General features: G+C 35.5%; 1 protein-coding gene across 1 annotated transcript; it reads left to right on the top strand.

Moving 5' to 3' along the window:
• The first annotated feature begins 4,688 nt into the window (after window positions 1-4,688).
• LOC110441773 lies at window positions 4,689-11,746 on the top strand. Its single transcript, XM_021485021.1, has 2 exons — window positions 4,689-4,769; window positions 10,334-11,746. Exons 1-2 carry the CDS (start codon window positions 4,728-4,730, stop codon window positions 10,652-10,654), a joined length of 363 nt encoding a protein of 120 aa, XP_021340696.1. The 5' UTR covers window positions 4,689-4,727; the 3' UTR covers window positions 10,655-11,746.
• Window positions 11,747-12,587: the final 841 nt, after the last annotated feature.

The following is a 12,587-nucleotide window of genomic DNA, read 5'->3' as shown; positions in this document are numbered from 1 at the left end:
GAAAGCCCATTCTACATAGTATGAAGCATGGTTCGTTCAAAGAGGCCACTGGACAATGTTTTGGTCTTGATTAAGTTCCATACATAATGCGCTGATCATATCAATCTTTTCCTACACGAACCAGCAAAAAGGGTTTGTTCAGCTACAGTAACACAAATGATTTCCTGACTTTATAGAAAGCTTTCAGTGAAAAATAAGATGCTTTTTGATAATTTAGTAAAGAGTACGGTAACGATTTGCTTTAATCTTTGAACATTTAAAAAGGAAATATATGCTTCGCATTTTCAATAAGTTCACGTGTACATGTATAACAACATGTTGTTTAAGGGAAAGTTATTGACTATATCACATGTCGAGCCCGGAGTCCTTCTTTCGAGGTCACCAGTACAATGTTTAATGAGAGTTTTAAAAATGTGAAATATTGAAACAATTATGCTTGTGTTTATGAGAATTGAAAGACGTTGAACCTTTCGTTAAAGTTTAACACAGTGATTGATAACGCCTCACAACCATAGCTAAGCTACCACACACACCATAACAGTCCGTGCTCTCTCTTATAGCTGGCGTATAGCTCGAAACGGCCAACCCTGCAAGGTACAACTCTACACTTACCGGGATTACGTTGTTCCACTTTCCAATATGTGTTGAACACAGATAGAAGACGTGGCTGAGGAAAAGTGCATCCCATCAATTTATATAGTGGTACAAGTCGTTTTTCCCCATTTTAGCTTAGATTGAGTCTGATATCGAACCAAATGGCACAGATAGACAGAGAGATAAAACAAATTATTAACCTATCGTCGTGAGAGACAACCCGAAAAACTCCACAATTACTAAGTAAACAGAAAAGATTCATCTCAGTCAAATAAAACGAGGATTACTGTATGTAGAAAGTATTTTTACATTAGAGTTAAATATAATTCCTCTAGAAACATTATTATTTTGACAACGATTAACAGCGATTTGTCCTTACCGAAATATATCACTTGCCTTACTTATTCGTTCGATTAAACGAAAACATTTGTATGTTTATTAATAGCAGCTGAATTTCCTCGACATAAGATACCGTGCTGAAAAATTGCCGTGTTTCAAATTTTCGTGATCTTGTCTGTGTTTATTTTTAAACATTCCACCGAATAAAAAAAACCACTAAATATTAATTTGAGTTTGTTCGTATTCTTCCCTTCATTGGTTTTTTTTAACATTTAGTTTAGAGTAACTACTGAAGTTCTGTATCTTCAACTTTAGTTTCTGACATTCCGTACTCGTCAATGAGTATTTGCTAGAGGTTTTCACATACCTTTCTCATTTTTATTAATTTAAGTTAAGAAATAATATAAGTAAATTATCCTTAATTTCAGAAATGAAATAAGATAAGGTAATTTATTTCGAAATATGTCTTTCTGGAATGTTTGCTATGAATTTTAACTACGATAATTTAGCACCCAGCACGAACACGTATGAACATAAGAAAACACATGCAGAGTTGGTAGGGAGCGTACATTATTTAGTACACAAAATCATTCAATGTTTTACAGATGTTTACGAACATATATATGGTAACGAATATTAATTTATTTTAATGGTTCATAATTTTTTCATCGAGCCGTGCCGTATACATGCTACATGACGGTATAAGGTATGGTCTTCGTCAAACGCTTACAGGAAAATAAAGAATGGCCTCTCCAAATCGTGGTTTCTTTGTACATGTGTAACCGCTGAATAGGTTGCGCTTCAATATGCAATGATATGGTAGGTCAGAATGCAAAAACGACGTTAAATAACGAGAAAATAAATATATTGATTTATGAAAAAAGAAACGAAATTTCGAACTTTTCCAAAGATAACCAATGTACATTGTATTTCATTTATTACGGCCAAATACCACACGCTACGAGAATTTGTAAAGACACTTCAGAATTCGAGCTCCATGAATCGATCATGTCTCATAATATAATAATAATAATATACAATATTTGATATAGCGCCCTATCCAGCTAACATAAGCCACTCTAAAGCGCTGTACAAGGCAATATGTCTCTTTTGCGGTAATGACCCCTTACTGAGCAAAAACAAGTGATGTTACAATTAATACAATTAGCATATACTTTAGTCAATACAATTTTGAGGAATTCGCAGGAGCCGCCTTGTCATGCGCTGGTTTCTAGTCCTATGCCACCTGGCTAATATCTCCCTTTGTGCGTATGCCTGCGTGTGTGCTGTAGATGTAAATGCTCTGTTTGAAGTGAGACCGTGCTTCCAATGGGATCATTTATAGTGCCACCTCACTTGAATGCTACAGCACAGATACCGCAACATCCACCCCGGACCAAATTATAATCCACCTGTGTTGTTGGAGTTTATGTGGACAGGAGAAAAACACTTTCTCTGAATATACATACGCACGACGACTTCGGGGATCGAACGCCGGTCAACTGCTTGGAAGGCAAGGGTGTTAACCACTGGACCAATCCGCCCACAACATATTACTCGTGATGTAAAGAAGATATCAAGAATATATAAAGATTTGGCGTGTGATAAGACATATATTGTAGATTTGAATCAAACCCTGTAACATAACATAATGTAAGACATGTTTTCATGTGTTATATATCTCTTGTTTTTGCTCAGTAATGGGTCATTACCGCGAAAGAGACATATTGCCTTGTCCCCTTGCCGTGACCTTCCACTTTTCGTACCAGAGAAATGACGTTTATGGATAAGTATTCAACAGGTTGAATGCATGGGAGAGTTTTACATCTCGGAGAAGATGCTATAGGGGAGACATCGGAAATTGTTTTCTTCGAATATATTCATAAGAAATAGTCTACTTTTTACTCGTTTGGCTTACACATATTACTGGTAATATACACCCACTAGCGTTGATGTTACAATTTATTGACGCCACATGTCACAGTCTTGTGACCCGCACTTGGTCAGTATTATAAATCGATTACGAGCTTTCATCATATGACAATCGCGATGACAATTGTACCGACTTCAAGGAAGCTGGCGCAGAATACCGGAAGTTGCTGGGTGTAAAGCATGACAAAAAATAACATTGAAGGTGTCTATTTCAGCGTTCGCAGACGATATCATAACGTTCCCACCGAATTGTGAATACGGCGTGTCATATATCAAATTGGTTGAATCGGATTCCAGTGGTATTGGATGACAACAATCGATAATGGAAATTATTATAAAACATGTAACGTGACTGATTTTTGCTTAAAGAATACCTATATATACACCATTCACCGTTTAACGAATCAAGGACGGCTAACACAAATCAGACTTAAAGCGTTTACCCGAACAAATACAGATATAAGGTGAGCACGTAAATCATCAATTAATATTTTAGGGTTTTGTCACTTATTCACCACCAAATATATATCAGTTTGGTCTAGTCGTCGATCTCTGCGGGTTGTGGCTAAGGACTAAAATAAATACATTATAAGTAGCCTGTAGAATATTGTGTCATATTTATTTAAATTTCATGAATACAAAGTTGTCAGGAAAACATTGTTCATTTTTCACCCAAGCGTTCGCAGCGAAGCATTGGAGGCTACCTGTAAGCAGCCTTTATTTAGGTAATGAAACGAGAATAAGCTTGCGCATCAAATTGAATTAGTGAAAAAGAATGGATCTGTATAAGTCCAAATACTTTAAGCACGGACAGGGACTTTTTCGGACATAAATGATCGGAAATATTGGTTCATTCACGGAAAACTCTGCAAAGACGTCATGCAAATACCACCCTTTATTTGTTCAACTATGTGCAAATTGCTTGCTTAAATGTATAAAAGTGATTGAAAGCCTTTGTTTTTTGTTTCACATTTATAACTATTACTATTATCCATATGTGGTAAAGCGCTTTAGAGTAATTTTACAAATCAAATAGGGCGCTCTATAAATGTTGTCTATTATTATTATTATTGTTAAAACACCGATTTATTTCTTATGGTACAGATTAAGACAGTGGACACCTTCAACGCCATAATGCTTGATTTATTAAATTTTGCAAGTGAAGCTATTGGATTCTTTCAACTTGATAAAATCAAATCCTAAACAATGAAACCAACAAATAGCAGAAAATACTAGTATTGTGTAGCCTTTTCAAAACGGCACGCAGCTTTGTTAAGGCACAACGTCTTTTAGAAAATGACCCGAACTATAACGCAAGTAATACCTTGACAGTAATGGACTTTACATTGAATTCCATTTGTGCTTTATTTCCCTTGTACAATAAACCATGAAATACTCTGTTTTCATTATGAAACCATGGCAACGAAAAAGAAATTTAGTAAAATTGTGTGTCAATAGGATAAACAGTACGGCAATAATCTATGGTATAGTGTCCTTACATGACGATAAAATAATACAATTAAATATGATTCAATAAAAACATCGAAGAAGAAGAAGAAGAAATTTTTCTGTGCCTTTTCTCATGCATCGAAGTTGAATTTATATTGTACATAATTCAAAATAAATGCATGTTTCTTTCCACATCTGTAAACGTGCTAATTTATTTCATAAATCGACACAGCGTAATCATCAAACTAATCGTCACGTTGCCCTGTCACTAATACAACTGTGAAATCGCCATGTGGAGGGACATGATTATAGATAAAAAAAAAAAAACGCGTTGGCCTACACTCGATTGACGCATATAGGTCCTTCTAAGGTCACGGGCCCGATAGCGTCTCACTGACCCTGCTAAATACAACATGGCGTCGATACTGGCCTGTTTGCTACCGGTGGTTCTCATGGTAAGTTGACACTGTTTAAGGTGATAAACTGTTATCGTTAGCAGTGATAAACTGTTATCGTTAGCAGTGATTAACTGTTACGAAATAACCTTTTGTACTTGAGTATTTCTGTTAACGTACACAACGTGGTGAAATTTCGGATGCTGATTGGATAATCAGCAAAGCCTAATTCTGGCAATTGTCCCGAGCACTATTACATTTGGGGACGTTGATGCTACCGGCGTTGTCTCCGGGTACCAGAAACATGGCCGCTGATGCTACTATAAAAAAACAACTACCTTTAATAGATTCAAGGCGGGTTTTTATCGGGTACTCCGATTTCCTCCCACATTTAAAACCTCCGCGCGCTACCATCCGGGCCAACAATAATGACTAGCACAAGTTGAAATAGCTTGTTTAATAATTATTGTAAAATAAATAAAGTTAATATAATATTAAGCTACGGGTAACTTAAACCAACTGCTTTCTGTTGGGACACCATGGTTTCATAGCGATACAATATCACCATCGACTTTGCCTCTTAACAATATTGTGTATCCATACAAATTATTTGACTCTAGTTTCTTAAACAGAAAACAATAATATCTACAACAATTGAATGGGACCATAGTGCCCTCAGCTGAATACAATACTAGATTTATTTCATCAATACTGCTGTACCAAAGTGCCCTCAACCGAATGCCTCTACAATGATTTGGGGCCATGCTCTCAAATGAATATGATACTAGGTATATGTCTACAATGCTATGAGGTAATTATGTGCCTAAAACAAAAGGCAATACTAAAAACAAAAGACCAAAGGCCCACGTAACTCTCGGCGTAAATATTATATTTTAAAAAAAAATCTGAAATAAAATTGTCTTATCTCGAAAACCGCTTAACGGAAAATGATAGAATTAGTATCATCCTTTTTTAAACTTCAAGCACAACTACTTACCAACATGCTCGTTCTTCTAATTGCACAGGTTTCTATAACTCATAGTTTTGCAGAACATCGTGCTACAAATATGCAATTTAGATGCTCACGACAACGTAAGGCGCTCGGCAACGCTTATAGCCAATTAGAAGTACAAATTCCTGTCACCTGATGATGAGTTCAACAATTTAGTTACTTAGAATACATATATATATCTTTCAGGGATTCGGTTAAACCGGAAGTACTTTAGTTCCTAAGCACTCTAGTAAGTACCGAGAGGTCACACCGTGTTTCTCATGTTGACACTGCTATCAGGCTCTATACGTGTCTGGAGACATGTTCACTTTCTTCACGAAGTGGAATGACCGACCTTTTTGAAGTACTGGTTTGTGTACTTTCCCTGAACATTGATTAAAGAGCAAGCCCCTCCTCTGATCTATATATATATACTGTATATACGTAATCGTAACAGCTAGAGACCTCGTGGTTATGAAACCGTCATACCGTGTATAATTCTTTACCTCCAAAGAGACATTAAACCTATCAGAACGTTGTAAAACGGTCGATGCTTCACCCTAGGGGAAAACGGTACGACATTAGCTGATATAAAAAGCCGAATTATGTCACAAGTAGCCACCCTAATGGTTTTCTTCATTATTCCGTGACATCGTTAGCTCTCTCTGTGTGTCTGTTGTTGTGATTTTCATTACTCACTCTATAACTTTATTTTTACAAAATACACGAAGTAAATTTTCATTATCAAAATGTGCATACTTTATCGTGTATGGTGTTGTTATTCAAAAACCGTTTGATTTAATTTAAATGATGGCGTTTTATATTTTTAAACAGTTGTAAACTAGTACAACATACCTTCACGTATATATTGCAGACCAGAATCTTCCTTTTTATCAATACCATGATCAACAATGAAAATTGTAAATTGCAAAAAAAAAAATGTGTTCCTTGGAAGAAATCTATATATAAGTATATTCACTGTAGTCATCAGCATCTCGGATTTATTTCAGCTTAACCAGTTGCAATTAAGCACTTCTTACAGTTTAGCCTGTACTAAGATAATATATATTCGTTAAGTGTAACACAAAGCAATCATTTATATAATAAAGTCACAACCACCATTCCATAATGATTTCTAAAACTTGTACTCAGTGTATTGGATAATGTTCTGGTTTCAATATTTTGGAGATCAAACACAGTGTGCTTTACAATGTTAAAGATCGTACGACCAATTTAGCATACAACAGAGGAAAAGGCTAAATATCTGAGGTTGCAATATAATCATACAATGTAGGGCATAGNCCACCCACCCACCCAAAAAAGCAACTGATAAAGACGTCATTAGTTATTACTGGCAATGAGATTATAAGAAACAAAAGTGAGTTAATCACAGTTTCAGCTCTACTCAGGTCAAAGCATCTGTGTAGAGAGGATAATTCTTTCAAGTTCTCCTTTTCCATCTTTAAAACTTTTACATAAATTAAATTTTGACCAGGAAGTATTAGTACCATTGATGAGGTGATTCTTTACTGTAAGAGGAGACATCTCGACGTACATATCATCTATAATTATGGTACATGTTCATACAGGTATGTGATTGTTTATTCGCTATGTCAGCTTCAGGACCAACAGATCACAGAGTGCTTTCTACGCAGACACTTTTATCAGGCTATAATTACTGTTTTTATGTTCTTTTCTCAACGCCCGAAGACTTGCCCAGTGGCAAGGGAATGACCGCTTTTCTGAAATATTGGGTGCCTTTGAACTTTCCCCGAGACAGCGGCCAAAGAGCAAGACAGACGCCATGAGTCAGAATAACGTACGATCCGATTTAAAACCGTAGCCATAAACTGTTCATAAATTCTTTATCACCAGATAAAATTACAGCCCAATGGCTGATGTAAATGAGTTAGTGTATAATTACCAATATCAAAAGTTATTTCATGATGCTTTCAGCTTCCTTTATGGACACTGTATACCACTGAGGTTCTGTATATCAATTATGCTTTGGTTTTCAATGGAAATCGTTTATTAAGTATACTAAATATAGATATAATGTTCTCTTATTCTTTACAAGCCTGGCTATTTTTATATATCTTGTTGAATACTTGCACGTGACCTAGAATTTCAACTACGATGTAACAAAAATGTAACCTTTTACTATTTTTGTTCTGTTTATGAGAGCAACTTATAATTGTGTCGGCTGTTTTGTATAAATCCGGATAAGGATAGCGACGCGTTTATGTAAAACTTTATTTGTGTATTTTGTCAAAATTATCAAAATCAAGCATTTCACCTGCATGAACAAGGATTATACTTTTATTGATACTCAACAAATTTGTTCATTTTCAGAATTTTGTTTTTTTAATTGTGAGTTTAAAAAACCCGGGACATGACCTAGATTTTGTTTAGTGATAATGGGTGAAGTACATGTATACGTCATTCACGCATGAACACAACTGAAACATCGCCCCAAAGGAGGTGAAGTATTCTATTAAATTAGGTGTGTTACTTCTGCCTACTTATTTGGGGGGAAAAGTTTTATTATATGTTTTATAATTCTTCTGTCTCTTCGGAATGATTTATGTAGACAAGACTTTCTGTTTGGTTTATACAGTTTATCCTTATTGGATAAAAATACCCAGCAAGTTTCAGTAATTTTTAAAAGAGGGAGAGGCCAAATGATTGATAAGATATGGAATTCGAGGATTTTTTTTATAAAATTATATTTTCTTTGTAAAATCATGCGTGAAATTTAACGGCTAGCTGAGCGACCGATTCCCAAACAAATCCGGTCTCTTACAGGGGGGAATTTGGTCACATGTACTCTTTTCCTTGTATGTAAATGATTTTGAAACTAATTTTATTAATGATAATTGTCCCAGTATTTATTTTAAAATGCTTAATCTTTTCCTGTTAATGTTTGCTGATGATATGGTTTGGTTTGCAAATACTCCAGAAGGTTTGCAAAGTATGTTAGACTCCTTACAGGAATACAGGAGAACTTGGAATTTGGAGGTTAATGCTGATAAAACTAAAATTGTTGTTTTTAGAAACGGGGGCAATATAAGAAATGATAAATCCTGGATATATAATAACCATACTGTAGAAACTGTTGATAGATTCAAGTACTTAGGGATTTTGTTTAATTATAATGAAAAGTTTTTAAACACAGAAACACGTCGCAGAACAAGGGAAAAACGCTTTATTTTCATTATTTTCATCTTTAAGAAACCATTGTTTGAATGTAGAAACGTTGTGTTCTATTTTCGATTCACATGTCAACAGTATACTTTGCTATGCGTCTGAAATATGTGGGTTTCATAAAGCCCCGGATGTAGAAAGTGTACATTTAAAAAAAAATTAAAAAAAAATTAAAAAAGGCTAAAGGTACGGAAAACAACATATTATGATTTAATATACTGTGAGTTGGGAAGGTTACCTTTGTATATTTAGTAGAAAATTAAGAGTTTTTAAATATTGTTTGAAATTAAAGCAGACGGATAATTTGATTTTAAGTGAGTGAGAATGATTTGTGGGTAAGAAATATTAAGAATGAGTTAGCAACCTTAGACCTTAATTAAATGTTTGACTCTTCATTAGCGTTTAATGTTATGAAAATCCTTTAGGAGAAGCCGTTACTTTTGACAATATGCTTTGTTTGGAAGTATCTATCAGTCTCTGTTCTATTATTTTAAAAGAAACATTAAACGCTAATGAAGAGTCAAACATTTAATTAAGTCCTAAGGTTGCTAACTCATTCTTAATCATATTCTTTGATTAATCTGTGTCTGAAATTGCTATAAAATTGACAAATCAAAATAAAATGAAACTAGTCTTCTATATTTGGATTTTTAGGTCAGGAGCATGCACAAGATAAGGGGAGATGTACCGTTAAAGAAAATATGAGAGTAGTTGAATGCTGAAGCGTTTGTTTTATATTTATTGTGCAAGAACCATAATATTTAATTGATATTTCGATAGATTATACATTTTTCTTTAATTCATTACCTACTTATTAATAAATACGGGTTTGTGAATATGCGATACGACACAATTGCTCTAACCCATATGGATCATATCTAATTTTTCCCATCTAACACCAACAACGTCATTCGGAACCCTTGCTTGCCAACAGTTCAACAATGGCGTATGCTGAGGCCATCGGGCTGATATTTGAGTCTCGTGTTGATGAAGGATGTGATATGGAAGACGGCATGCATTATTCTCTATTTAACAGAGGTTTAAGAATCATTCGTTCCATTTCCATATTTGTTATTTTATTAGAATGTTTTTTTTTTTTTTGGTGTGTTAGATTACTGGCCAGCAATCAATTTGTTCAGCTGAGCAAAACAAATACGAAAAAAATATTTAAAAAAAAAACCACAAGAAATTGCTAGTCTTTTGACAAGGGTTGTTTTTTTGTGCAACTAAGGAAGTGTCAAGAGATTCAAGTGTCTTTAATAAAGTCTCCTTCGGAAGACTCTAGATATAATGGCGTTATGTTTGTTGTCATAGGAAACATCGACCGGCAAAGAAACAGCACGCTGTACACTCGAACACTGTATCTTAAAACTGATTTCACATGAAGCAATGTATCTGTTCACATTTCACATTATGCTTTCGTTTGCAGTGTGTCTCCGCTGATGCACAGCCGGCTAATATAGACCCAGTGTTTCTTGAAGAGATGTATGCATGCAATCCACCATGTCTCCCCGACGAGTGTTGTATCCACGTATGGACGCCTGATAACACCATCGGTAAACGATTTCCGAAATTACCTTTCCGAATGGAAATCAAACGGACATTAACGACACACTGTGAGCCGTTAAAAACTGAGGGTTCCGAATGTCTGGTTCAGAAGAACTTTGAGATATGTCCATGCGGCCGGAATCTTGTGTGTTCTCCTAACCAAGGCAACCTTGGCCTGTATTTCGGTACATGCAAGCCTTAATAGCTCATGTGCGACTGACATATTCCTTTCCTTGGTGAGAGTGTTTTCTCGATTATGATGAATATTTTATAAGTGTAATCAGTAGACGTCTGGACGCTTACCATATTAAAGTAAGGTGATGATTTGTCTTTTGTAACTAAGTACATACCAAGCAGGCGTCCAAGGGGAGGCATTTTAACGGAACAAGTTTATTGTGCTTACAAATTAAAATGCAATTTAATGAAATAAATGTTGTTTTTATTACTGACAGATCAAATAGAAACCATATTATCGCAATATGAAGGTTATGACCATAGAATCATACATTTTGGAAAGTGCTAAAATCATTGTGCTTCAATGCTTTCGACCATAAATTACGCCAAACGTTGTATAATTTACATGTTTTCTCTTACTGTAGAGAAACACGATTCTTCGTCTGTCTGAAATTCATGAGGGCGAAGCACTACTTTCCTACAGTAAGAGTAATACATCTTTTATTGTGCCGAAAAATAACAATTACAAAATTGTAAAGATAATCAGATTGACGCGCCATTATTGTCGTCTGCTTCCGTCATTCGAATCAAGGTTGTTGTGGCTATTGTCGATTGTTCTAGACAGGAACCGAATAAGGGTGATATGTTCGGGGAGACTTAAGTACGTGAGGGCGACATGATGTATAATTACCTCGTCATGTGACCATTATCATCCAATCAGGCACGCTGTTATAAAGATGAGGTTAAATGATATTACTTATTCTGTTTGGCCCTCATGCTGGAAAGGTAGGGGTTTGAGGGTGTCTGCACATGAAACCCACAAGCGCGTCCGACAACTGAAGAGTTCAGAGAGAGATAGTTGGTGGCTGCAGTCGACACAGACTGACCAGGTGTCCATGGGTCTGGACGAGGTACACATAGAGTGGTCAAGAGACCAAACACGAACAACGCGGCAAGTCGCTGTGGTACCTCTGAGGAAAAGTCAGTAGCCAAACGTCCAGTTTTGAAATCTAATGAAGAGTTACCCAGAAGTAGAGCGAGACTTCGAGATTCTCCCGGAAGTGACGCATACAGACATCGTTCCTCCCTGCACAAGTAGATCCTGAATCTCATTAAACCTTCCTCTGAAATTATATAAAATAGAATCACGTGTAGAAAAATTTGATAGAAACAAAAACTTTATCTTAACAAACACAACGGAGTCCAAAGCCTACAATCCCTTAACAGGGTACAACAAACCTGTAAACAGCAAGAGGCCCATGACCCTTCAATGTCATTTGATAATATACAGATAATATTTCTTCTTCATTCAAGCTAGGTACTGGCCACATACATGACCCTTTGCTTTATGATCGTATCTTTACAGGAAGACAATTAAAGAGATATTAACATAGAAACCCAAGTGACCTTGAATTATTGTACTCGACGACAAATATTATTATCCTACATCTCAAATAGCTTTATGTTTAATATCATTACCTTAGGCCTTATCGTTAATACAGGAATAATTGTTTAAAACGTTTTAACATATTATTCCCCTGTGGCGCTTACTTTTTTTACAAAGACCTTTTATAACTAAACAATCGATACAAAAATATTATGGTCAAGTATATGTGAGACTGATAGTTCAAAACTTCGTGCTAGTCGGAACCGTCAGCTTGTCCTTCTAAACAAGAATGGTTGCTCTGTTGCAGCACATTTTTTTATGTCTTCAACTGCCTGACGCGTAGGTGTAATGGCGGATTGTAATGTAGTTGTAAGAAATACTATGGTAACAATTTTGCCATTTAATCAGGTTTGAATAAATTGGTCAATGCCAACAACCTGTGCCACTGTATGCTTGCCAGTATAATCAATAAGGTTCGACAACGCTATCATGCATACCTGAAAAATAATTACTTTTCTGCACAGTCGTGTTACCTTTGTACACGCGGAAAATAACAACATAAATAACCTATATA

Source organism: Mizuhopecten yessoensis, unplaced genomic scaffold (assembly GCF_002113885.1).
Source record: "Mizuhopecten yessoensis strain PY_sf001 unplaced genomic scaffold, ASM211388v2 scaffold716125, whole genome shotgun sequence".
In the NCBI taxonomy this organism is placed as follows: Eukaryota; Metazoa; Mollusca; class Bivalvia; order Pectinida; family Pectinidae; genus Mizuhopecten; species Mizuhopecten yessoensis.
The sequence above is the reverse complement of the archived record's forward strand: the minus strand, read 5'-3'. Positions and strand labels throughout refer to the sequence as shown.